This window comes from Geotrypetes seraphini, chromosome 5 (assembly GCF_902459505.1).
Source record: "Geotrypetes seraphini chromosome 5, aGeoSer1.1, whole genome shotgun sequence".
Taxonomy (NCBI): Eukaryota; Metazoa; Chordata; class Amphibia; order Gymnophiona; family Dermophiidae; genus Geotrypetes; species Geotrypetes seraphini.
This window is the reverse complement of record NC_047088.1, coordinates 215,288,016-215,312,734: the sequence shown is the minus strand read 5'-3', so window position 1 is coordinate 215,312,734 and position 24,719 is coordinate 215,288,016. Positions and strand designations below refer to the sequence as shown.

The following is a 24,719-nucleotide window of genomic DNA, read 5'->3' as shown; positions in this document are numbered from 1 at the left end:
ACTGAACAAAAACGGTGTCTTGAGATGGAATAATGAAGCTTCCCGGATGTTGGGACTCTGTCTTTGCAAAGCAGGAAGACTATATTGAAGGATTGTAAAGAAATACTTGTAAAAAAAATAAAAACATGTAAATAAAAAAAAGTGTGCATTATTTATGAAATGACCCTCGTAGTTCCAGAGACTGCAGGAGCTACTAGAACTAGCTTGGGTAGCCAAAACAGGTCATGATGCTTGTCCTTAAGCACAAAGCAGTTGGAAGGAGATAAGGAGCACTTTTTTCCCCATCAGGAGCAGATTAGCAAGAAGCTGTGAAAGATTTTTGTCTTTTGCTTTACTACTTTAGAAGTTGAATGATCCTGAAAGAATGGACCAAGACACTTGCTGCATGAAACAGTCACTTGCTTCAAGAGATGATCATACTAGCTGGAGCAAAATTTTCTTTGGAGTCTTCTAATATTTTCTGGTGCCAAAAGACTTTGTTTTGGATTTAAGCCTACTACTTATGCTGTTTCAAGATGAAATCTGATTCAGTCAGACACGCCGAAGAATTTATCTTGTTCTGGATTAGCCAAGTATCTTGAAAGAGGTCTCTGTTTTCCATATAGGAGGACTTGTATTTTTGCCGCATAGATCTCTCCTTTGGTCTTTCCTTCTCAAATCCCTTGTTTCTCTGTGAGGTTCAGATTGTTCCAATGGCATAAATGTATGGTAAAAGGATAATTTTATAGAAGAAAATTTAGAAAACAAAGTATTCACTTCGGTCTAATTTTTATTGTATTACAACAATGACAGGTAATATGGGAGCAGAAACAAGGAAAATACAACAGGTCTGCTTGTTACCCTGGAGTGGTTACGGATTATACTCAACACCATTACTATCTACAAGGTTCTCAAGTAGTGCAGCATAGGACTACTTCAACCCCTGAGGAAGGAGTGTTTTTCCGAAACACAGACTGTGTTGGGTCTGGTTCCTATGCATGAGAGCCAATCTTTGGATTATATTTAATAAAATAATAATAATAAATAATAAAATTCCTGTGACTTTTACATTTTACTCTGCAGTCTTTTTTATTCTAGGTAATATGGGGTCCTTTTATTAAAGCTTAGTGCATGCTAATGGCATTAGCATGCACTAAATGCTAAGAAGCCAGTAGGCAGATGCTCAAAACCTAATGTGGGCATTAGAGGTGATTAGCACTGGACTATCACCCATATTATTGTGCTCAAAGGCTGTAGCACAGGAAGTAATGTGCACACCAATAGTTAGCTCAAGTTGTGTTAAAATATAGTTAGGTGTATGTAAATAAGGTGTTTTGGTGTTCCTTACTAATGCTCAGAAAACAGCACTGTGGTGCACAGAGGGATTTGACATCTTCTGACACAAAACTTAATGCCAGATCCGGGCCAACTTTAGGGTTCAGGAAGAGACTTGGCAAACTTTTACTAATTGAAAAAACCCCCCAACCATATATGTCTTGTTTTAATACATAAAAATATAAATAATGTGAAGAGTGAGACTGAAAATATAAAAGCATATTCCAGTGCAATTGATACAGAGGTGCTGAACAGCTGGGTTGTCACCCTCAAACCGAGTGTTCTTACAGAAGGCATCAGTCATTTTATCTGACTGCCTCTTTCCCCAGTGGACTGTGCTGTAGCCTCTCAGTTTTCCCTTCTGCAAATGTGTTCAGAAAGTATCTGATCTGCTCAAGGCTTACAGTGCTGCAGGTATTCCCAGTACCCCTGGGATGGCACTGACTCCAAGAAGCCACAGACTTTCATTAAAGAGGTCTGGTGCAGCAGGCTTCTCTGATCTCAAATACCTGCCTAGCCAGCCTGCTCTAACGGTTGAGGCCCATTTCCCTCATAGTGAGGCTTGCCCAGGATTTTGTCCAGGGCTTGAGTGCAGGCTGTGTGGCACTGAGTCTGTCCTGAGGGCCAGAGGAGGGTGCCAGCAGCATACTTTACTCCCTCCGTCGATGCGTGAGGAGCTGTGGGGATCAAGCCCTCAGCTTATCTTTTTTGAAGGACCGGCTGGCAGCCTGAAGAAGCAAGCATCTGGTTTTGGTGCTTGCCTGAGGCAGAAGTCTTCTTTTTCAGCTGCAGTTACTGCTCAGGCAGTTTCAGCACATGTGAGTACTGGCTATTGCAGCCTGTGGAAAAAATCCAGGGGGGGGGTGTCTTAAACTCTCTGTTTTGAAGGTTTCTGAGGCCAGATTGAAGATCCCCCCCCCCCATTTCTAAAAATCCTTTCCTCAAATTTTTGGTATTTTAAATTTGCTTCCTTGAGCCATTTTTAGTGCAAAAATTGCTATCATGGTGGTCATCTTGGATTTCCCGATTTGATTTAAAAAGCCTCTATCTGCCTTAATATCCCTTGATTTTACAATTACTCGGCATAGATGGACTTCTCAGGCTGGATGGCTACTTGAGGAGCACCCACGTTCCATGTGGTGCATTAGAGAGGGTCAGGGGCCTTGTGCTTAGCTCCATCCGATCTCTTGAGTGTTTTAGAATGCCAGACAGGATGCTCTGGGGGTTTAAAATGTCACATCACAAAAAAGTCCTTATTCGTCAAGGATAAATCTTTCAAAACTTCTATTGAAAATTTTCTTCTTGTTCAGAAATCCAGACAGACAACTTAGGTAATTCTTAATCTGTATCTTTATTGCTTGCCCCAATATAAATGCTTGACGGGACCCGTTTCGCCTGGAAAGGCTTTTTCAAGGATTCCAAGGGGGGTACTGTGTGATACAAATATAAAAACAACTTTTATTACATTTATATCATGTTTATCCTACAAAACTGTAAAGTAGCTTCCAATCTTAAATCCTCAGTCAATATTCATTCTTAAACTAAAAAACTCCGTTTATTTTATTAAATACTGCTGTTTGGGCAGATTGGATGGACCATTCATGTCTTTATCTGCCATCATTTACTATCTATAAGTCTGTCTCCATATGCCTTATGACAAAGACTACTGACTATTTTAGTAGCCTTTCTCTGGACCAACTTCATCCTGTATATCTTTTTTAAGGTGTGGTCTCCAGAATTGTACACAATATATACGAGGGGGCATTCTGAGAAACTGAAGGGAGACAGGTTCAAAACAAATGCAAGGAAGTTTTTTTTCACCCAAAGGGTCGTGGACACTTGGAATGCGCTACCGGAGGAAGTGATCAGGCAGAGTACGGTACAAGGATTCAAACAGGGATTGGATGGATTCCTGAGGGATAAAGGGATCGTGGGATACTGAGGGAGGAGCTGGGATGTAACACAAGTATAGGAAGTTAACCAGGTAATGAGTATAAACCAACCTGGTCGTGCATGTGCAAGACCGGAGGGCTAGGACTTTGATAGGAAGGCAGGACTTAAATGGGAAACCAAGGTGGCAAGGGAGCCCCTTCTGATGATTCAGACAAGTCTTGACCTGTTTTGGGCCGCCGCGGGAGCGGACTGCTGGGCAGGATGGACCTGTGGTCTGACCCGGCAGAGGCACTGCTTATGTTCTTATATTCTAAATAAGGTCTCACCAGAGTCTTATACAGAGGCATCAATAACTCCTTTTTCCTACTGGCCATATCTCTCCTTATGCACCCTAGCATCCTTCTAGCTTTTGCTATCGCCTTTTCAACCTGTTTGATTACCTTAAGATCATCACATACTATCACACCCATGTCCCACTCTTTCATACACAAAAGTTCTTCACCCCTAAACTGTATCATTCCCATGGGTTTTTGCAGCCCAAATGCATGACCTTGCATTTCTTAGCAGTAAATCTTAGTTGCTAAATTCAGACCATTCCTCAAGCTCTGCTTGGTCCTTAGTCATGCTATCCATAACATCAGGGGTGTCTATTGCAGATTTTGGTATCATCTACAAAGAGGCAAATCTTACCAGATAGCCCTTCAGCAATATTGCTTAACAAAATGTTTAAAAAAGCAGGCCCAAGAACTGAACCTTGCAGTACATCACTGGTAACATCCCTTTCCTCAGAGCAATCTCCATTGACCTCTACCCTCTGTTGCCTTCCACTTAAACCAGTTCCTGACCCAGTCTTTGTAGAAAATCCTGGATCTCCGTACTTCTAGAAGACTATGGGACTATAGGTTGGATTCCATTCTCAAAAGACAATTTGAAGCCATGGCGTTGGGACTGAAAGTTGCAGCGGCAGCATCCTTTGTTGCTCATGCTTGTCATTCTAGACTGTGTCGCTCTTGTGTGTTAGACGATGAGGCTTACACTCGTTTGGTGTTAGCAGGGGTAGATTATGTTACAGACGTGCTGTATGACATTTTTAGGGTCATGAGCAAGGTGTTTGGATACTCCATTTCTGCCCACATTTCTGGATACTCCATTTCTGCCCACAGGCAATGGGCGGGTGACTTCTCCTCAAAGGCCACTTTGAGCAGACTAATTTTCAAAGGGCATATGCTCTTTGGCAAGGGTTTAGACCAGGGGTAGGGAACTCTGGTCCTCGAGAGCCATATTCCAGTCGGGTTTTCAGGATTTCCTCAATGAGTATGCATGAAATCTATTTGCATGCACTGCTTTCAATGCATATTCATTGGGGAAATCCTGAAAACCTGACTGGAATACGGCTCTCGAGGACCGGAGTTCTCTACCCCTGGTTTAGACGATCTGATGGCCAGTGTAGAGGAGCGTTGTCCTAAGATATTGCCAGATACTTGCCCCAGGACAATTAGGGGGTCCAGTCATGGTAGCTCTTGGTGTTTTCACCAATATGGAGGAGGGTCCCAGGAAGAGGTTTGTGGGCACAAGGAATCCTCAGTCTTCTAGGTCCTGCCCTGCAGCAGCACCCAAGAGGCAGTAATAACTCCAGGTCGATAGCCTATTCCCCACGAAATATGGGGGAGACTATCAGAATTTTGGGAGGCTTGGACAGAGATTTGCTTGGATGTTGGACATAATTTGAGTAGGTTACAAGCTCAAGTTCTTTCATCCTCTGCAAGATTTATTTTTGGATTCACTGGCTGGACAACCAGAGAAGGCACTTGGTGTCCGAGCAACAATAAAGCGACTCTTAGATATTTGCACCATAGAGCCTGTACCAAATGAAGAATCGGGCTTAGGCAGCTACTCCATATACTTTATCATGCCTGAAAGAGATTCAGAGGACTGGAGGCCAATAATAGACCTAAAGTTGATCAATGTAGTTTTAAAAGTACTGTGCTTCCGCATGGAGACAATAAGATCAATCATTGCTTCAGTGGTGCCGAGTGAATTTCTAGCTTGTTGGATCTGATGGAGGCTTATCTGCACATTCCCTTCTTCCTCACTCACAGATGATACTTGCGGGTCCACATGCTGCAGAGACAATTTCAGTTCCTAGCATTCTCCTTCAGGCTCGTTACAGTGCCTCGGACTTTAACCAAGGTGATGGTGGTTGCAGCAGTGTCCTTGCACAAGTGCACCCGTATCTGAACAATTGACTAAATCAGAGCCCCGTCTAGGCTGGGAGGGCGGGGGGAGATTGCAGTGGAACAGATCATACTAATGCTACATCACCTGTGCTGGATAATAAATTTCCAGAAAATCCACCTGGAGCTGTCTCAATCTCTGGAATGCCTGGGAATCCGATTTGACACCATGGCGGGTTGTGTTTTCTTCCAGAGCAGGGGATCTCAAAGTCCTTCCTTGAGGGCCGCAATTCAGTTGGGTTTTCAGGATTCCCCCAATGAATATGCATTGAAAGCAGTGCATGCACTTAGATCTCATGCATATTCATTTGGGAAATCCTGAAAACCCGACTGGATTGCGGCCCTCAAGGAGGGACTTTGAGACCCCTGTTCCAGAGCAAGGAAACCGAAGCTCATATGGCAGATTATGGAACTTTTTCCACAAAGAGGAGTTTTGTCTTCGTTGGCACTCTTGTCTGGGTATTTTGGAACACCAGAAAATGTTCACGATGTAGAAAATAGTAGTAGTTTTTAGAAGTGTTGATACTCACTCTCTCTAAAGGGGTCTACATGTTCAAGAGTTTTGTCAGCTTCCATCTTTATTAGCAGAAATTAATAAGAGTCTGACCTGTATGTCCCTTGACATGAGTAGTTGAAAGCACAATATGCAGTACAGTACAGAAAATCAAGCCAGCTGACACTTATGCCCTCTGACCCCAAGCCAGTATAAACAATTGGTAGCGAGTATGAAAGATACTGAAGTAACAAACTTATAGTTAAGTTTTGCAATGTATAGAGAGAGCAAAATTCTAATAGAGTAATAGGCACGGCAAACAGTGTCAACTATTATCACTTGTGAAGTACCCTTGTTCGTTTTATCATTCCCTTTGTGAGAAATTCCCTAACCCTTTGTCTGATTTAATTAGATAATAAGCTCTATTGAGCAGGGATTGTCTCTTACATGTTTAATGTACAACGCTGTGTATGTCTAGGAGTGCTATAGAAATGATAAGTAGTAATAGTAATATACTACAAATGCATGTTAAACAAATTAAAACCAGAATACATAAGAATGCTCAATAGCTGTATGTTTCATGTATATAGAATATGTGCTTAGTACTCTCATTAAATCTACTTGCATTAGAAAGAATATTTTTTCCATGAATCCAGCCACCCCTAAGTATAAATATAATAGAAAAAAAGTCAAATATAACAATGTAAAGGAGAGGGTGCATTTAAAAAAATCAAAAATATGATTCCTAAAACCTTCCAGAAATATGTGAATCTTCTTTTTTTTTTGGATTGTGCCCATGTCATTAGAAATATGTCTGTTGTGCATGCTGACTATAACAGTTTTTGCTTATGCTTCATTTCTTTTATCCCTACTTAAGAAGATTTTGGCAATATGGGCCAGGAACAGAATGGTTTGTTTCTTGGAAAATATGGCTATGGGGGAATGGAGGGGAAGAGTATTGCTGATTGCTTGCTAGAGGAAATCATGGCTTGTGGTTTCTGACCAGTTACTATCCTTCCATTGAGTGGGTTATGGAAGATTTAAGAGCAGGGAAATACTTTGTGTTCAGTTCCAATTGAGCTGGAAAACTAAAGGACAAGGAGGAAATTGCTGGGTAAATTTAAAAAAACAATTAGAAATTAAGGATATATTTCTAGCTTTGGAAAAGTAGTCCACAAGTATTTTAAATAAAAGAAAAAGATATATTTAGCCCTAAAAGGTTCATGCATAGTCAATCAGTTTATGACAATTACCTGAATGAACAGAGGATATATATTCAGAGCACTTGGGTATGCTGCTACATGACTACAAGAAGATGCTGAGCAAATCCTTATGTCATGCAGTGAGACAAATCTAGACCTGGTTCAGCTTGCTCTCCCATAGACTATATGGTCTCTTAGACAGTACAGTGTTTCCAAATGGGTTTTGTTCATTCCCATTATGATATGCACTAAATTAACACACAAGCTAGTTTTAGAAAGCTGTGAACTGGAGTTTATAAGATATAATATGTATTGGAAGGTGGTTGTGGTTTTTTAAAAAAAATTTCTGGATCTTTCTGTCAAAGTGTTTTGGCCTGATTGTACTCTTTGTGCTTAAAGGATCATTTTTCCACATACGGTAGCTTGATATCAACACTTTGATTAGCTCATTCTCCAATTGTCCATTCTCCTTTACCCACTTGTCTCCGTTTTCTAGTTTTTCATTAGAAGGAAGGAATGTTCCAGTTGATCAGCTTCTTTATTCTTCACAATTCTACTAGTCATGGTTCAAATTTTGTTCTGGGGCATCAACATTACGAGTAGTACCATATATACCTGAATATAAACTAAGATTTTTGGGCCATATTGGTTTATATTCAAGCCACTACCCGATCTTTGATGCGGCTGTTGTCCTCCACTCAACCCTCAATGACCACCAGGACTGTAGACTTCCATGTGTGTGCCCCCTCCCCCACAGCCACAATAAATACCAGCGCAGCAACCAGCAGGTGCTGATGGTTTCTCTCTCATTCCTTCACTCGGAGATCTTACCAGTTTTTCACTTTACTGGATGTGGCACATATAACTCTGTGGTACTGTTGCGGAACACAGTTGAAATGATTTATACCTATTAATTTTCATTTGCCTCTGAATGGACTGTTCCATCCAGGGCTGCTAATAGCGTGGCCCTGGTTTAATAATTGCTCATTCATTTGTGAGTATAACATGTTAGTCACACAATGTTTCGTCTCTTTCTAACTATTAGATCTGCATTAGGAAGGCTACTGTTGAGAGTGTGTTTCATGTCTCTATCTGTGGTTGCTTTTTATGTTTGCTTTGTGCTCTACTGAAGGAACTTGAGCCTGTCCTGCAGGAAGAGGATTTGTGGTGTTATATTTGAACCCTCATAGCAACAAAAGTTTTACATTCCCAGCTGTATCTATTCGTTCCAATTATCAGTTGGAGTCTATTATTAAAAAAAAAAGTAAAACCTGTTCTCTTCTTATAACAAGGCACAAATCTCTTAATCACTGTGAATATACAGTATAGTTCTAAATATTCTCTGGCATTGCTACTTGCTTTGATGTATCTTGATTTGGAAAGTGATTATAGACTCCTAATGCATGATGATTTTATGTTCAACTAATAATTTTTCTCTGGTTTTAACAAAGAAATAATAATTAGGATTTTTTTTAAACATATGTACTACCAACAGTGAACATTCATTAAAAATTATTTTTATCCCTAGGAATAGAACTACAAAATGCTAAAGGCTGTGTTGAAAAAGAGTCGAGAAAGTGGAAAGGCAAGCAAGAAAGATTTGGGTATGTATCATAAAGCACGTTTAAGAAGTATTGTGCTGTTCCTGGCGCTCTTGTTGGTTATGCTTATAAATCTTTGCAGTTCTGCTCTTTGATCATACTTCTCTCTCTTGATGATAACTGGTGTCATTATATCCAAGACTGAAGAAGAATCTGATAGGTCCAATGACCAAAATTCCAAGATAGTTTTCAAGAGCTATCTTGGAAAGAATTCACCTAAGACAGATCCAGAATTTTAAAAAGACTTTTCACAATTTTTGGGGAATAAGTTGCAGCATTTTCTATAACATAAAATTGTAATATACTACAGGATATGTTTGTGAGGCCAGCAAGCCCTGTGGAATTTCCTCTACAAGATTTTAACAGGAGCATGAAAAGGAAGGTGACTGTACTGAACTTTATAGAGAATCTCTTCTCTCAACTATATATTCAATCAGCTTAAACCTAAAGCACTCCACTACCAGAGAAGGTGCCAAACTCTTATTCCAAATGTTCTCTTTAATATGGTTGATCATAAAAAAGGAAAAAAAGCAGTCTTAGACTGAGAAGCAATAGAACAGGGCTGCCCAATTCCGGTCCTCGAGATCTACTTTATTTTTGTACACCGCCACAATCAAAAGAATTCTAGGCGGTTTACACAAAAGAGTAAGAACTAGACAATCAGCGAAGTACAAAATATTAAAATCAGAATACAGCATATTAACTAAAAAAGAATATAGCATATTAACTAAAAGACGATAAAAATTTAAATTTAAGCAGTAAATGTTAAGGATAAAAAGATTAAGTTACGAGATAAATTTATCAAATAATAATGTCTTAATTTCTTTTCGGAAGGCGCCATAAGATAACATGGCTCCGCTGATATAGTTACCCATCCAAGACTGTTGTTTACTTGCTTGAAATGCTATCATCCTGTCTAAGAAGGACTTAACTTTACAGCCTAAAATCTTCAGGTATGCAAATAAGTTACAATTCCTGGTAACCCTCATGGGGTTGTATAGCACGAAATGAGATAACATGTAGGTAGGGGCCAATCCCCAAACAAACTTGAAACATAAACATGCAAATTTAAACATTACTTGTGCTTCCACTGGTAACCAATGTAATAATTGATAATAAGGGCTAATATGATCGCTTTTCTTCAGTCCAGATATCAGGCGAACAGCCGTATTCTGCACTATTCTTAATTTTTTCACTACTTTCTTTGGTGCGCCCAAGTAAACAGTATTACAGTAGTCCAATATAGATAATACCAAAGCCTGCACCAACAATCTAAAAGATAAAGGGTAAAAATATTTTTTGATGGTCCTTAATTTCCATAGCGCAAAAAAGCACTTTTTCACCACCAAATTTGTATGTTCTACCAAGGTAAGATGGGAGTCTAAAGTGACTCCTAATATTTTTATAGATTTTAAAATTGGATAATCATGCCCATTAAGGTGAAGCGATGTCCTAGTTATTTTGTCATTTGGACTTGCTAAAAAATTTTTTGTCTTTTTTGTTTTCAATTAAGTTGTCCATTGCTCTATTTCTGTCATGATGTGAGAAATTTATTCTAAAATTTCTTTTGTTATGTTGTTCAGAGGAATTAGAATGGAAATATCATCTGCATATATATAAAAATGTTAATTTAACTTTTGTAATAGGTGTCCTAGAGATGATATATAGATGTTAAAAAGCGTGGGTGAGAGCGGGGAGCCCTGGGGTACCCTAGAAGCAGTGGCGTACCTAGGATATGTGGCACACGGGGCCCATCATTTTTTGACACCTCCACCCATCTATATGAAAAATATGATTTTTAGTAATAATCCACATATCGCACAACAAGAGTATACCTAGGAAAAGGCAGCATCTTAAACACTGCAGTGAGCACTAGAATACCAACACATAACATTGTAAAACTAAACAAGCCAGATCCCGCACAGTCAATCGATCCTGTAGTCAATGACAACTGAAAACTATGTTCTTTTCATACACATAGAACAGAGATACACCCTCGCCCAATATGGAATAATCACAAACTAAAAATAGAAATATGTAGACAAAAGTTAAACTGAACCGCCAAGAAACCAGACCCTGGATACAATGCAACACCACAAAAACAGTAACACAGGTCCTCTAATACAGTGCAAAATATAAAGACAGTAGATGTAAATTTGAAAAAACTGATACATAACAATCACCACTTTACAAATTAACAAATAAAAATAAAACAAATAATGAGAAATAAAAAAATACCATTTTATTAGACTAATCCACTTAAGCTCGGTCCCCATCCCCGCAAACCACCTGATTACACCCACACAAGCCTTGAATTGTTTATATTAAAGTATAAAAAGAAACAATATTCTGTACAATTGTCAATTTATAAATCAGCATCTTCTCCCCACTCTCTCTTCCCCATTTCCCTTCAGTGTCCTCAGCCCACTCTTTCTCCACTTTCCTTCAGCGCACGCACATAAAAACAAGCAAGTAATTTTATATCATTTTCATTCTATTCATTCATAGAAATTAATTAAAGTCTAAATAATGCCAGTCACATACCAAAACATGATTTTACAAAAATAATTCCCTGCACAGTCAAGCCTGCAAGGATTACTAGATGTCTTTCAGCAGCTCCCCTCCCTCCCCCCCCTTACCTTTGTGGCCAAGTCAAAATAAAATTTTAAAAACACAAAGCACGCTGTACGCGAGAAAATGTTAATTATCATTTATATTCCGCGGGTTTTCAAAGAGGTCAAGGCAGATGACTTTATGCAATGTCACCTCAGTAACAACTATACAAAAATAGACAAATATTCCCCCTCCCTTTTTACTAAACCGCGATAGCGTGCCCCACGCTGCTCTTGATGCTCATGGGCTCCCTGCGCTAAAAAACGCTGTTGCGGTTTAGTAAAAGGGGGCCATAGTGCAAAATATAGACAGCATATATAAATTCTCAAAACGTACACATTTTGATCACTAAATTGAAAATAAAATCATTTTTCCTACCTTTGGTAATTTCATCAGTCTCTGGTTGCACTTTATTCTTCTGACTGTGCATCCAATATTTCTTCCCTTCTTTCAGCCTCCTGTATGCTTCCTCTCCTCTAGACCTCATTCCCTCCCCAAACTTTTTCTTTGTTTCACCCTGCCCCCTTCTTTCTTTTTCTCTCTCTCCATACCCCCTTTCTTTCTGTATGTCTGTCTTTTTCTCTCTCTCCATACCCCCTTTCTTTCTGTATGTCTGTCTTTTTCTCTCTCTCCGTACTCCATTTCTTTCTTTGTTTCACCCTGCCCCTTCTTTCTTTCTCTCTCCATGCCCTCTTTCGTTCTGTCTGTCTTTCTCTCTCTCTCTCTCTCCGTGCCCCATTTTTCTTTGTTTTACCCTGCCCCCTTTCTTTCTTTCTCCCTGCCCTCCCCTCCCCCATGCCACCACCATTGGGAAAATGCTGCCACCGCCGCTGGGGAATAGGCTGCCACTGCTGCCATCTGGAACAGGCCGGCGCCGAATTTGCCTTGCTTCTCTTCCCTGTGGGGCCGACCAACTCTCGTCGCCCGATGTCAATTCTAACGTCAGAGAGGACGGTCTGGGCTAGCCAGGCAGCGATTGGCTGGCCCAGAATGTCCTCTCCGACGTCAGAATTGACGTGGGCGGTGAGAGTTGATCCCATAGGGAAAAACAGGGAGAACTCGGCGCCGGCCTGTTCCTGATGGCGGTGGTGGCACTCAAGTGGCTAAAGAGCCGCAGTTTGCCTGCCTAGGGAGAACACTGGAGGGTGGCCAGCTGTGCACCCCCTTGGGGCGTAAACTCAGGGTGGACCGTCTTTCCCCCACCCCCACCTTGGTATGCCACTGTCTGTACCTCACTCCCTCCCTATCACCAAAAATTTTCCTTTCTTCCATTCCTGTGTACACAACCATCTCTTTCCCTCCATCCTCTCTTCCAAGTTCAAAAATGTGTCCAAAAATGCACTCACTCCCTCCCCCCTTTTGTGTTCCGCGTTTGCCTCCTAGCCCTCATCTTAGCAACTTTCTCAGCCAAATACAACTCGAGCTGCGAGGCTCGTCTTCTGCTCCTACCTGCCCTGCCGCGCACATATAGCCGACCGGAAGTCTACCCCGATGTCAGCGCTGACGTCGGGAAGACTTCCAGTCGGCTCTGTGTGCGCGGCAGGGCAGGTAGGAGCAGAAGACGAGCCTCGGAGCTCGAGTTATATTTAACCTCGCGGGTCCCCCGTCATCCCCGTTCAGCTCTCTCCTGTACACCCCCTTGGGGCGTGCACCTGGGGTGGACCACCTCCCCTAGGTACACCACTGCCTAGAAGAATTGCTCCAAGAATGAGAATATTTTCCATCACACACTACTCGATAAGATCTCTTTGTCAAAAAACCCTGAAACCAGTTCCAGGCTCTTCCTGAGAGTCCCATTGTGTTCAAACAGTGTAGCATTATTTCATGGTCTACCAAATCAAAAGCACTGCTAAGATCCAGTTGTAAAATCAAAGTGCTGGTGCCTGTGCTAAAATAACCATAAAGATGACTTTAGATTGAAGCTAAGACTGTCTCGGTACTAAAACCTTTTCTAAATCCTGACTGGTGTTCATTAAGGATGTTAAATTTTTCCAGGTAATTCACCAGTTCTAAATTAACCAGTCCCTCCAGGAGTTTAGTAAATAAAGGAATGCTTGCTATAGGTCTATAATTTGATTTTAAAGCAATTGATACCTTTAGATCTTTTGGTATAGGTGTAATTAAAATATGTCCCATTTCTTCACTAAATATGCCTCTAGTTAAAACAATAGTTAACCAGTTAAATAAATCCTTTTTAAAATCAATTGTTGCTTTCAGGATATCCACAATGAACATGCATGAGAGAGATTTGCTTGCACTGCCTTCTTGGTATGCAAATCTCTCTCATGCATGTTCATTGTGGATATCCTGAAAACCTGGCCTGCCAGTAGATCTCGAGGACTGGAATTAGGCAGCCCTGCAATAGAATGAGGGTTCTGTCTTTACAGTTTGAGTCCATTCTGTGACCAGCCCATCTGATACATATTGAGAGAGGGCTGGGTAGGGGACAGCTTTACACTGCTGGTAATAGGTAAATACTTAAGAGTGAAAATGCACTATGAATTGTTAAGGCTTGGGAAACAAGCAGTAGGATTACTGCCTCAATATGGAGAACATAAGAAGTTGTCTCTGCTGGGTCAGACCAGAGGTCCATCTCGCCCAGCAATCCGCTCCCGCGGCGGCCCATCAGGTCCATGACCTGTAAGGTGATCCTTGTCTAAAACCCTTTAATCCTCTTTATCCTTCTATCTATACCCTTTCATAATCCTATCCCTACCTCTATCTGTATCCCTCAATCCCCGTATCCTTCAGGAATTTATCCAGTCCTTCTTTGAAACCCCGTAGTTTCCTCCTGCTTCTTTCTATATCCAGCTTGATGATTTACCGGGACTAGAATACGATGCCTAGAACTTTCATTTCATTCACAACTACTCAGGAATGTTTTTCCTTATTTTATACCTTTTCTTCAACATATCCATTTTGGTCATTGCAATTCCAGTTCTTGACTAAAGTCCATACACCAGGGCTCAGACCAGTACACTGAAACCATAGGGATTCCATTCAGCCATTATGTGAAAGTATAGCAGCAAGCAATAATAGTCTCTCAAGTCATGCCACAGTCATGGGTGGGAATACAAGGACCACCCCCCCCCAATAAGAAAACTAATACTACACAGAGACCATCGTCTCCTCTCATTCTTCTATCCAGGTCCTTGGGAACGATTTCTAGTGGGGCTGGTCATCTCTTTTGAGTCAATAAATAAGCGCAACTGTTTAGAGAACATATACTGACCTGAAGAAATAGTGACAATATATTTTCAAGGGAACCAAACCACAAATATAGCCCCAAGATTTGAAATCTCTTGGCAGTAGGACAAATTTCAAGAGAAATCCAAATTTTGGCTCCCCTAAAAGAACCCCCACCCTTTCCTAAAATGCAACATTATTCTATCTATGTTGCAGGTCCGAATCTTTGGAACACGTTGCCTTCTCATGTGCAATCTATGAGGAACTTAGAAAGCATTAAAAAAAAATCTATTCCTGTGTTAACTTTTGCCATTGGTGATAACTGTGAAATGTTGAGGGTGATTATATGAAATATTATGTTTGTGTATTAATTTTGATTTGTATGTTTTGCTTTGTATGTTATTTTGTAATCCACTTAGAATTGTAGATAATGTGAACATAAATTTTATAAATTTATTTATTCAATTTTCTATACCATTCTCCCAAGGGAACTCAGAACAGTTTACATGAATTTATTCAGGTACTCGAAGCATTTCTCCCTGTCTGTCCCGGTGGGCTCACAATCTATCTAATGTACCCGGGGCAATGGAGGGGATTAAGTGACTTGCCCAGGGTAACAAGGAGCAGCGTGGGTTTGAACCCTAAACTTTAGGGTGTTGAGGCTGTAGCTTTAACCACTGCGCCACACTCTTGCCAAGTAAATCTTGGCCGTTTGTGAACAGAAATGTGACAAAAAATGTAGCTCTGTTGGATACCAAATCAGAATTTTCTAGGAAAATTTGTTAAATCAAAGCTGTCTGTAGAAACCTCTGCTAGGCCTTCATCCTTGACTTCAGATTCCTTTGATGCTTCTTGTGGAGTTGATAGGTAATAAAGTTTAATAATAGGTAGAAAACCATCTTTATGTTATGTTATGTTACTTCAGCCTTGTATTCCACAACTACCTATAAAGGTTCGGCGTGGATTGCCCCCCTCCAAAAAAAAAAAAGACTGATTAAACAATATAGCCAGAAACTACAAGTTCATAATTATGAAAATAACTCTTCTATAGTTAAAGATAAACGATAATTATACCTACAGTAATACATATTTACCAAAAGGGAAGGTTATAAGAGCCTCGCAGAACAGCTGGTAGTTTTTAAGAGATCTTATAGATATTGGTTGTGGATTCTAAGATAAAACAGCTTGATACAAAAAGAAGCATCCAGTATCCTATTAGCTGTTTTCTTTTCTATAACTGGAAAAATATAATAGTACTGTAGTTGATTGCATGTATTTTGCAGATCACCTTCATGAAGGAGAGAGATACCAACTTGGTCATATACAGAAGTGCATTACCTTATAAGATTTTAAAGGTGAGGTAGAGGAGTGACCTAGTGATTAGAGCAGCTGCCTCAGCTCCCTGAGGTTGTGAGATTGATTCCCACTGCAGCTCCGTGTGACTCTGGACAAGCCACTTAACACTTCAGAGGGTGGTGGTCAACGGCACCCTCTCTGAGACATCGGAGGTGACTAGCGGAGTGCCGCAAGGATCAGTCCTGGGACCATCTCTTTTCAACATATTCATAAGGGATTTAACCTGGGGGCTTCAGGGTAAGGTAGCACTGTTCGCCGACGACGCCAAACTGTGTAATATAGTAAGTGAAAGCAGTCTCAAGGGTAGTATGACGCAGGATCTGATCATGTTGGAAAACTGGTCCTCAACATGGCAGCTGGGCTTCAACGCTAAGAAGTGTAAAGTCATGCATCTCGGCAGCAGAAATCCATGCAGAACATACACCTTGAATGGAGTAGCACTAGCTAGGACTTCAGAAGAACGCGATTTGGGAGTAATCATCAGTGCAGACATGAAGGCGGCCAAACAAGTGGAGAAGGCCTCATCCAAGGCAAGGCAAATGATGGGATGTATCAAGAGAAGCTTCATCAGCCGCAAGCCTGAAGTCATAATGCCACTTTACAGAACCATGGTGAGACCTCATCTGGAATACTGTGTGCAATTCTGGAGGCCACATTACCGCAAAGATGTGCTTCGAGCCGAGTCGGTCCAGCGGATGGCCACTAGAATGGTCTCCGGACTCAAGGGTCTCTCATACGAAGAAAGACTGGGCAAATTGCAGCTCTATACTCTAGAGGAGCGCAGGGAAAGGGGGGACATGATTGAGACATTTAAATATGTCACAGGACGTGTCGAGGTGGAAAACGACATCTTCCTTCTCAAAGGACCATCGGTCACAAGAGGGCACGAACTCAAACTCAGAGGAGGGAACTTTAATGGTGACACCAGGAAGTACTTCTTCACAGAAAGGGTGGTGGATCACTGGAACAAACTTCCGATGCAGGTGATCAAGGCCACCAGCGTGCTCGACTTTAAGAATAAATGGGACATCCACGTAGGATCACTACGAGGGTCGAGCTAAAGAACTAAGTCATTAGCACCCAGACTCAATGGGGTGGGTCAGTAGAGTGGGCAGACTTGATGGGCTGTAGCCCTTTTCTGCCGTCATCTTTCTATGTTTCTATGTTCTATGTTCATTACCCTAGCTACAAAATAAATACTTGTCTAAAATATGTACACCGCTTTGATTTTAACCACACACAAAAAAAGCATTATATAAGTCCCATCCCCTTTACCCTATAAAGATGGTAGCACACATCTTAAAATGTATTCTAGTGCAATAGGTGTGTCATTCTAGATGGTAGGGTATTCTCTCCATGCTCGTGAGCCACGTAGAAAGAATCCACTCCAACTTTTTAACACTTTCGCTTTCGCTAGAGGACTCTGCTGCCCCATTTAGTTTTTCCTTCACTTGAGCTGGAAGTAATCTTTGTGATCTGCTCTGTTTGTTTATTTCATTATTTTTTTCAGTCGTTTTCATGGTCTTTGGGTGGCTTTCGGTGCTCAAAGCTCCCCAGATCAGGGGTCAAGCTCTGCCTGTGTGGAGGAGAAGCAGACTGAGGTCTGCAGCTCACAGACCTGTCCTTTGTGGTACTTGTTAGCCAGTCTGCAGAAAACTTTGTGGAGCTCAGGGTCCAGTCCCCTAGAAGCTTTGCTCACCTACTGGGTTGCAGGGACTTGAGCACAGACTGTCGGGCATCCGTAGGAGGCTCAGCGGGCTTCTTCAGGGGTCTGCAGGGGTCTACAGGGGTTTGAGGATCAGTCAGACTTTGGTCCAACTGGCAGCCCAAATATTTCAGCATTGGAGGAACACATTGAGGCAGTGATTTCATCTCCCAGATCCAGCTACTTTAAGAGCTGAGTCAGGCTGCAGCACATCCACAGCACAAGTCACAGTGAGTAAGGCTGTTACAACCTATGTGGAAAATTGGAAGGGGGTAGAGGGAAGTCTTAAAAAGTTGGTTTTAAGGGTTTTGCCCTTCCTTAGGGGTTCCCTTCCTCTAGAATCCCCTTTTCTGAGTTTTTGGGTTTTAGTTAAGCTATTTTGGAGCAGTTTTTTGTGCCAAAACGATGCCATGGCAGCCATCTTGGATTCCCAGATTTTTTTTTTTTTTTAAAGTTCTCCAGAACCTTCAAATCACCTCATTTTGCCTCAAAACTGGCAGGGATGGAGTCCTTAGGCTCCTTTCACCCCTAATTCATGCCAGTTTTGTGCTGGATGATCACCAATCAAGGCAGTTGCAGCGGCCTCCTTTGTGACACACACCTGTCATACCAGGTTGAATGGCTGATGCGCTCTATTACTACTACTTATCACAGCACTATACATTTTGACATTTATAGACAGTCCCTTCTCGGAAGAGCTTACAATTTAACTTGGACAGGCAAGACATGACATAGAGGGTTGGGGATGCAGAACCCAAGGTGAGAGGAGTTGGGAGTCGAAAGCACTCTCAAAGAAGTGGGCTTTTAAATGGGCATTTGAACACTGCCAGAGTCGGAACCTGCCATAGGGATTCGGGCAGTTTGTTCCAAGCATATGATGCAGCAAGGCAAAAGCAGCTCTCACGGAATATGAATCGTGCAGCTGAATTCTAGACAGATTAGAGGGGAGCGAGATGGCTAAGTGGAAGGCCTGAGAGCGATTTGCAGTAGTCTAAGCATGAAGTGATGAGGGTGTGGATAAGTGTTTTTTAGTATTGTGCTCAGAGAGGAAAGGTCAGATTTTGGTAATAATATAGAGGAAGAAGTTGCAGGTTTTAGCGGTGAAGGAGAGAGAGGAAGAGTCAAAGATGACACCGAGATTATGAGCTGACAAAACAGGAAAGATGAGTGTTGTCCCCAGAGACGGAAAATGGGGGAAGCGGAGATGTAGGTTTAGGCGGGAAGATGAGCAACTCTATTTTAGCCATATTCAATTTTAGATGGCGGTGAGACATACAGGTGGCAATGTCAGACAGGCAGGCTGAGACTTTGGAGGATTTGAGCTTGGGCAGATACTCCATATACTTCATAGTGCCCAAGAAAGGCTTAGAAGATTGGAGATCCATTCTGGATCGCATGCACTTCATTGTAGCACTGACAGTTCTGCACTTTTGCATGGAGACAGTGCAGTCAGTCATCGCAGCGATGGCGCCGGGGGAATTTCTGACTTCTCTGGATTTGACAGAAGTCTACCTGCATATTCCCATCTTTCTGGAACACGGGAAGTTCTGAGATTTCATGTCCTGGAAAACCATTACCAGTTCTTGGCGCTTCCCTTTGGTCTGGCAACAGCACCTCGCACATTCACCAAAGTGATGGTGGTGATAGCTATGCATCTCAATAGGACATATCTCCACCTTCCCAATGTAACATTTCTCCCTCCCTCCTCCTCACCACTATCATGTCCAACAATCCTCCCTCTTTCTTCCTTTCCCCATCTTTCTTTCCCTCCCATTCCACCTATGTCCAACAATTCTCTTTTTCTCTTCCGTCACCCACCGGCAGCATCTCTCCTTCCTTTCCCAGCACCCCACCCATGCATTTGTTTCCCTCTCTTTCTAACACCCAGCCCATGCAGCATTTGTCCTTTCCCGCCTTCCCAAATCCGTCCCAGTCCGTGCAATAACTGTCCTTCTTGCTTTCCCAACCCTCTCCCTCGCAGCCCGTGAAGCATCTGTCCTTCCCTCATTCCCAACCCCAGCAAACCCCCCCTCATCTGGATCCTGTGGTATGACCTCTCCCCAGTTCCCAACTCACTCACTTACCACCTCCCTGCCACTGTAATGTAAAATCTTTGGGCAGCCGGCAGTGCAACAAAGCGAGCCTCCCATCTTCTTCCTGCCCCAGAAGTGTTCTTCTGCAGCATCCTGCCTACACAGGAAGAGGAAGTACTGCAGAAAGAACACTTCTGGGGCAGGCAGACAGCGGGAGGCTTGTTTCGTTGTGCCACCAGCTAATCAAAGATTTTAATTACAGCAGCAGGGAGGTGGTAGATGGGGGGGAATCAGGAGAACCATACTTCAAATTACCAATTTTTAGGGAGACCATGGCCCCTGTGCCCCCCCTCCTGTTCTGATGCCTGTGCTTGTATATGAATATGTCACTAGGAGTAGATTTCATGTTTCTGTGGATTATAAAATGTATGCATAAGTTCCATCCAACTCCTGTTCTGCCTTTTCTCATATTCTCTGTCCCTGTAAATGGCTGATGTATATCACGTAAATGAAAATACTATCTCTTCTGTGCTAATCAAGAAAATCTCCCATATTGCTATATCACATTCTTTACCTTGGTGCCTCTAAATTGCATTGATCTTCAAGCTGCTGTTAATGTGGACAACTTTTTGACACGTGGTTAACAAAGTTACTGACATCTAAACTGCACAACGACAAGACAACTTTTTAAAATCCCAAACCAAACTGAGTTGCACTTGGAGAATAATGTAGCCGGAGAGTGTGTTTTTTTTCTGTTTGGGTGCCACAGGGAGATAAATGACATTCTTTAGACGTCAAAGAACCTTTTACGGAATTTTTTTGGACAGTCAATAGTTTGTTGATTAGTGGCAGCAGCTGGTAGTTCCTTTGTCAGGCAGCTCTGAAAACTCAAAAGATCAACATCTGGGATGCAGTTGGCTTCCTGGAAGTCAAAGCAGCAATTCATTTTAAACTGCCAATTCTTGTCCAGTTCTATTCCAGTGCCTCTGTATATCTGAACACACATCATTCTGGTAGTCTCTCATTGCCCTGCCTAAGCCCATTTTCATTTAAAAATACCCTTCCTATATAAAGTGCTTTGTGTTCTTCTTCCTGTGTCGTGCCCTGGATTTTCTGTAGATCTTTCATAGCTGCCTGCCATTGTAACTTGCTCTCCCTGTGCCTGCAAGGGCATGTCTGTGTAGTTTTAGTGCCTGCAACATTCTAATGAATCATGAATGAATTGTTGTTGCAAGGTATGTTTGGAACATATACTCTTCCGTGTTTATGAGAGAGAAGGATATGTTTTTAAGACTTATTCTTAAGTAAGATATGTGATACCGATGTTGAGCACAAGGCTTCCGTGTAACTCTCGTGTAGCAAACTTTAAATAGTAGAAATCATTGTGTGAAAAAATAAAAAAGTTAAATTGTGCATCGGCAGAGGTGGCAGAAGGAGTTATAGTACACCGCCTGTGATTGCCTGTGCCCATCTGTAGCTATGCCCCTAGATTCAATGTTCCCTCTAAGGACCAAGTTCATGTGAGAGAAAATTTTTCCATTACATTATCCTGTGGGCATTTCTTACATATTGCAAAGAATTCCATGAGCCATGCTTTTCTTTTTCTTTTTTCACTTGTTTGCTTGTAGCTTAACTATGGGCTCCTTTTATCAAGCTGCGCTAGAGATTTTTAGCATGAGCTGGCATGGTGAACGCTCTGACACTCATAGAATTCCTGTGTTTATGTTTACCTGAATTGAGTGGATATGTTTAGAGGGAAGGGTTGAGAAGGGGAGTTAGCATACTTCAAAATATATTGTAAGTTGTAAATTTGTATGTGCTGCATAACAGGTATAACTGCATGTGGAGCGAGTGTCGGGGTGTGATGTACCCCATTCCCTTCCGTTTTTTTGGTTTGCTCTTCTCCTTTCTTCTTTTCCTGCTTCCTCTCTCATACCCATTGTATCTCCTCTCAGTCCCCAAACTGATGGTAAGAGGGGTCAGTAAGAGATAGGATGAAGGATACCAAAATGTATTTTAAGAATTGTGAGGGAAAGTGGGTGAAAGATGGATCATTTTTTACATTTTAGGAAGTCCATTTTACGTGAAGCTAGGGCAGGGGTGGGCAATGAGGGCCGGAATCCAGTTGGGTTTTCAGGATTTCCCCAATGAATATGCATGAGATCTATTTGCATGTGCTGCCTCCCGTTGTATGCAAATGGATCTCCTGCATATTCATTGGGGAAATCCTAAAAACCCAACTGGATTCCAGCCCTCATTGCCAACACTGGGTATCTCTTGTGTTAGAATCAAAATAGTGTGTACTTAATGTGGAAAATTTGGTATCCTTTCAATGAGATAGCTGGATCCTGAGGGTGCTTACAACCTTTGCAAGGAGGAAGTCTTATCCATTGTTCGGTGGTGACGCTTACAGACTGGAATTGAGTGTGTGCACATATTTGGTTTTGATAGGATCATCACTGAAGTGACTGTGCATGGAGTTGTTATAAAAATAGTGGGGATACCCTGGGTAAATGGAAATGAAGATTCATGGCACTATTTCTGATTTGTACTGGAAGCTTGAAGTAGCGGGAAGAAATCTTCCAGGCAAAAAATAAGTAATAAAAAAGTGAAATAGCTTGGCAAGCAAATCAAATAATATACTGACACCAGAACTGTGCTTTAAACATCTTTTAGAAAAGGATGGTGCCAGCCAGGCTATGTATTTAAAAATAAACATCTGACCCTACAGTATTTCATTAAACATGGGCTTTTGTTTAATATACTCTTTGCTTAACCTTGATTAAGATGACTTTTTGGGGGCATTCTTCTAATACTGAAAAGCAATTGAAAGGAGGTCGGTGTGCTGAAATACAGAATAAGATGGCATTTTAGATGCTTTCTTGATATGACAGAACTTGAATATTAAGTAGAAAGGAAACTTTTGGCACTTACAAGTCAGATCTAGCAGACTGACTGTTGGATCTGTACTGGGGTCAAGCTTATAATGCAATTTTGTCTTTTTCAAATAAAAATGTCTCAAACAAAAAGTAGATTGTCTCATCTGAATAATGTGATGCTGTTTGCTTCTGTGCTGATTTGTTCTCTTTTTTTTTTTTTAATGGCTGTACACAATTTGCTTCTAAGTTCCTAAAAGTTTTTTTTTCCCAGTGGAAAATCTACTTTATAATTTATTATAGGACTTGGCCCAACCGTTTGTATTTAAAGCCTAGCTGTTTTAGTGGTATTCAATTATGTTTATGGTCTCTGCTGTGTCTGTATATAAAAACGGCACGTTTAAAGATGTGATTAACACCGTAGATTAAATTCTTGGCTTCTTAACAGACTGCTTGCAAACGAAACTTAGATTCTTACACCTGGACCTGGAACTGGTCTCCTTGAGATTACGGTAATGGTCCAGTGGCAATGCGGCTTGAAATGTGGCTGATATAGAGACAATGCTCACAGTCCATTAGAGGAAAGAGCATTTTGGTTGTTCAACACAGGCAGGCTCTGGCCTGACGTGTGTGTCTGCTACACTCCGAAGAGAACTGTACTGTATAGTCTTGTGGTTTAACTAGATATTTCTTTTGAATAGAGCTAACTGTATAAAGGCATCTGGGAAACAGACCAGTAAGCCAGACATCAGTGCTGGAGAAAAATGGTGGAAACTGTTATAAAGAACAAAGATACTGAATGTTTAGCCAGTCATGGTATAATGGGATAAAGCAAGCATGGATTTAACCAAGAGAAGTCTTGCGTCACCATTCTTTAACTTTTTTTAGAGTTGTGAACCAACATGCATAAAGATGAGCTGATAAATATTCTATATCTGGATTTTCAGACAGCATTTGACAAGTCCCTCCCTCCCCTCACCTCCCCTTCACGGTTGCCTTTCCAAATCGGTTTTCTTTTTTAGTGAGGTCCCAGCAGGCAGGCAGCCATTTTCATAAGTTGCAGGCGGCTGCTTGGCCTGAAGCTACCCCTCTGACACAACTTCCTGTTTTTGCCTGGGCGGGTCGCATCAGAGGAAAAGCTTTGGGCCGGGTAGCCGCCTGCAACTTATGAAAACAGCAGTCATGCTGGGTGGGGCCCTGCTGAAAAAGAAAACTATGATTTAGAAAGGCGACTGAAGGTGAGAGGAAGGAGGGGCGTGAGATGGGCCAACAAGGGGAAGAGATTGTGTGTCACTTGAGCTTTATTATGTGCTGTCAGGAGCATATGGAAAAGCAGCAGCAGCGGTGGGGAGGTGAGGGGGCAGGATACTCAATGGAATTGGGCAGGAGGGAGAGAGAGGGGGCAGATGGTGGAAGTGGAGTAAAAGGAGGGAGAAAAGAGGAGAGACATTGGATGTCATTGGGGAGGGGAGATAGAGGGAGCAGATGCTGAATAGAAGTGGAGAAAGAGGGCACATACTGGATGGAAGGAGAGGAGAAAAAGGAGAAGGTAAAGAATAAAGGGCACATTGCTTGATGGGGAAAGAGGACAGAGTTAGTGAGATACTGGAGGGGAAAGGGGTGGCAAGCTGAAGTTAGACAGTGAAAAGAGGGAAACTGAAGACTGGATAGTAAGAAAGAATTTAATCTAGACAGAATCAGAAAATAAATTGAGAAGGAAAACCAGGGAGGAGAGAGAGATACCAGATCTGGGGGGAGAAAAGGGGGAAGGAAACAGAGATACCAGATCTAAGGGGAGGAAATGAGAGGAGAGAGATGCTTAAAACCATGGTTGGGGGGAGGGAGGAGATAGAGAAGCCAGATCTTAGGAAGTGTAGAGGGAAGAAGATGGATGCAAAACCAGTGGGGGAGGGGGTAAGGGGTTGAGAAGGGAAGGAGAGATGGGAAGAAAGTAGACAGAGATGCTAAACCATGGAGGGAGCGAAGAAGATGGATGCCAGACCAATGGGAGGGGGAGGCAGACAGTTTCTGGAAGGGGCATAGAAAGAGAGCAGATGCCATATGGAAGAGGCAGAGAGAAGGCAGACAGTGGTGGAAGGTTGAGAATGACGAGAAGATGAGGAAAGCAGAAACCAAATGACAATAGGTAGAGATTTTTTTTATTTTAGGATATTTATTTTTGTAGCTGTGTTGATAAACGTTTATAAATAGAA

General features: G+C 41.8%; 1 protein-coding gene across 3 annotated transcripts in view; it reads left to right on the top strand.

Moving 5' to 3' along the window:
• TANC1 (tetratricopeptide repeat, ankyrin repeat and coiled-coil containing 1) overlaps positions 1–24,719 on the top strand; it is a 294,220-nt gene that overhangs the window by 85,979 nt on the left and 183,522 nt on the right. For all 3 annotated transcript variants that reach the window (XM_033945447.1, XM_033945446.1, XM_033945448.1), the window contains exon 2: positions 8,665–8,740. In XM_033945447.1, coding sequence (XP_033801338.1) covers positions 8,680–8,740 — 61 coding nt within the window. In that variant the 5' untranslated portion in view covers positions 8,665–8,679. The remainder of the gene's footprint in view (positions 1–8,664; positions 8,741–24,719) is intronic.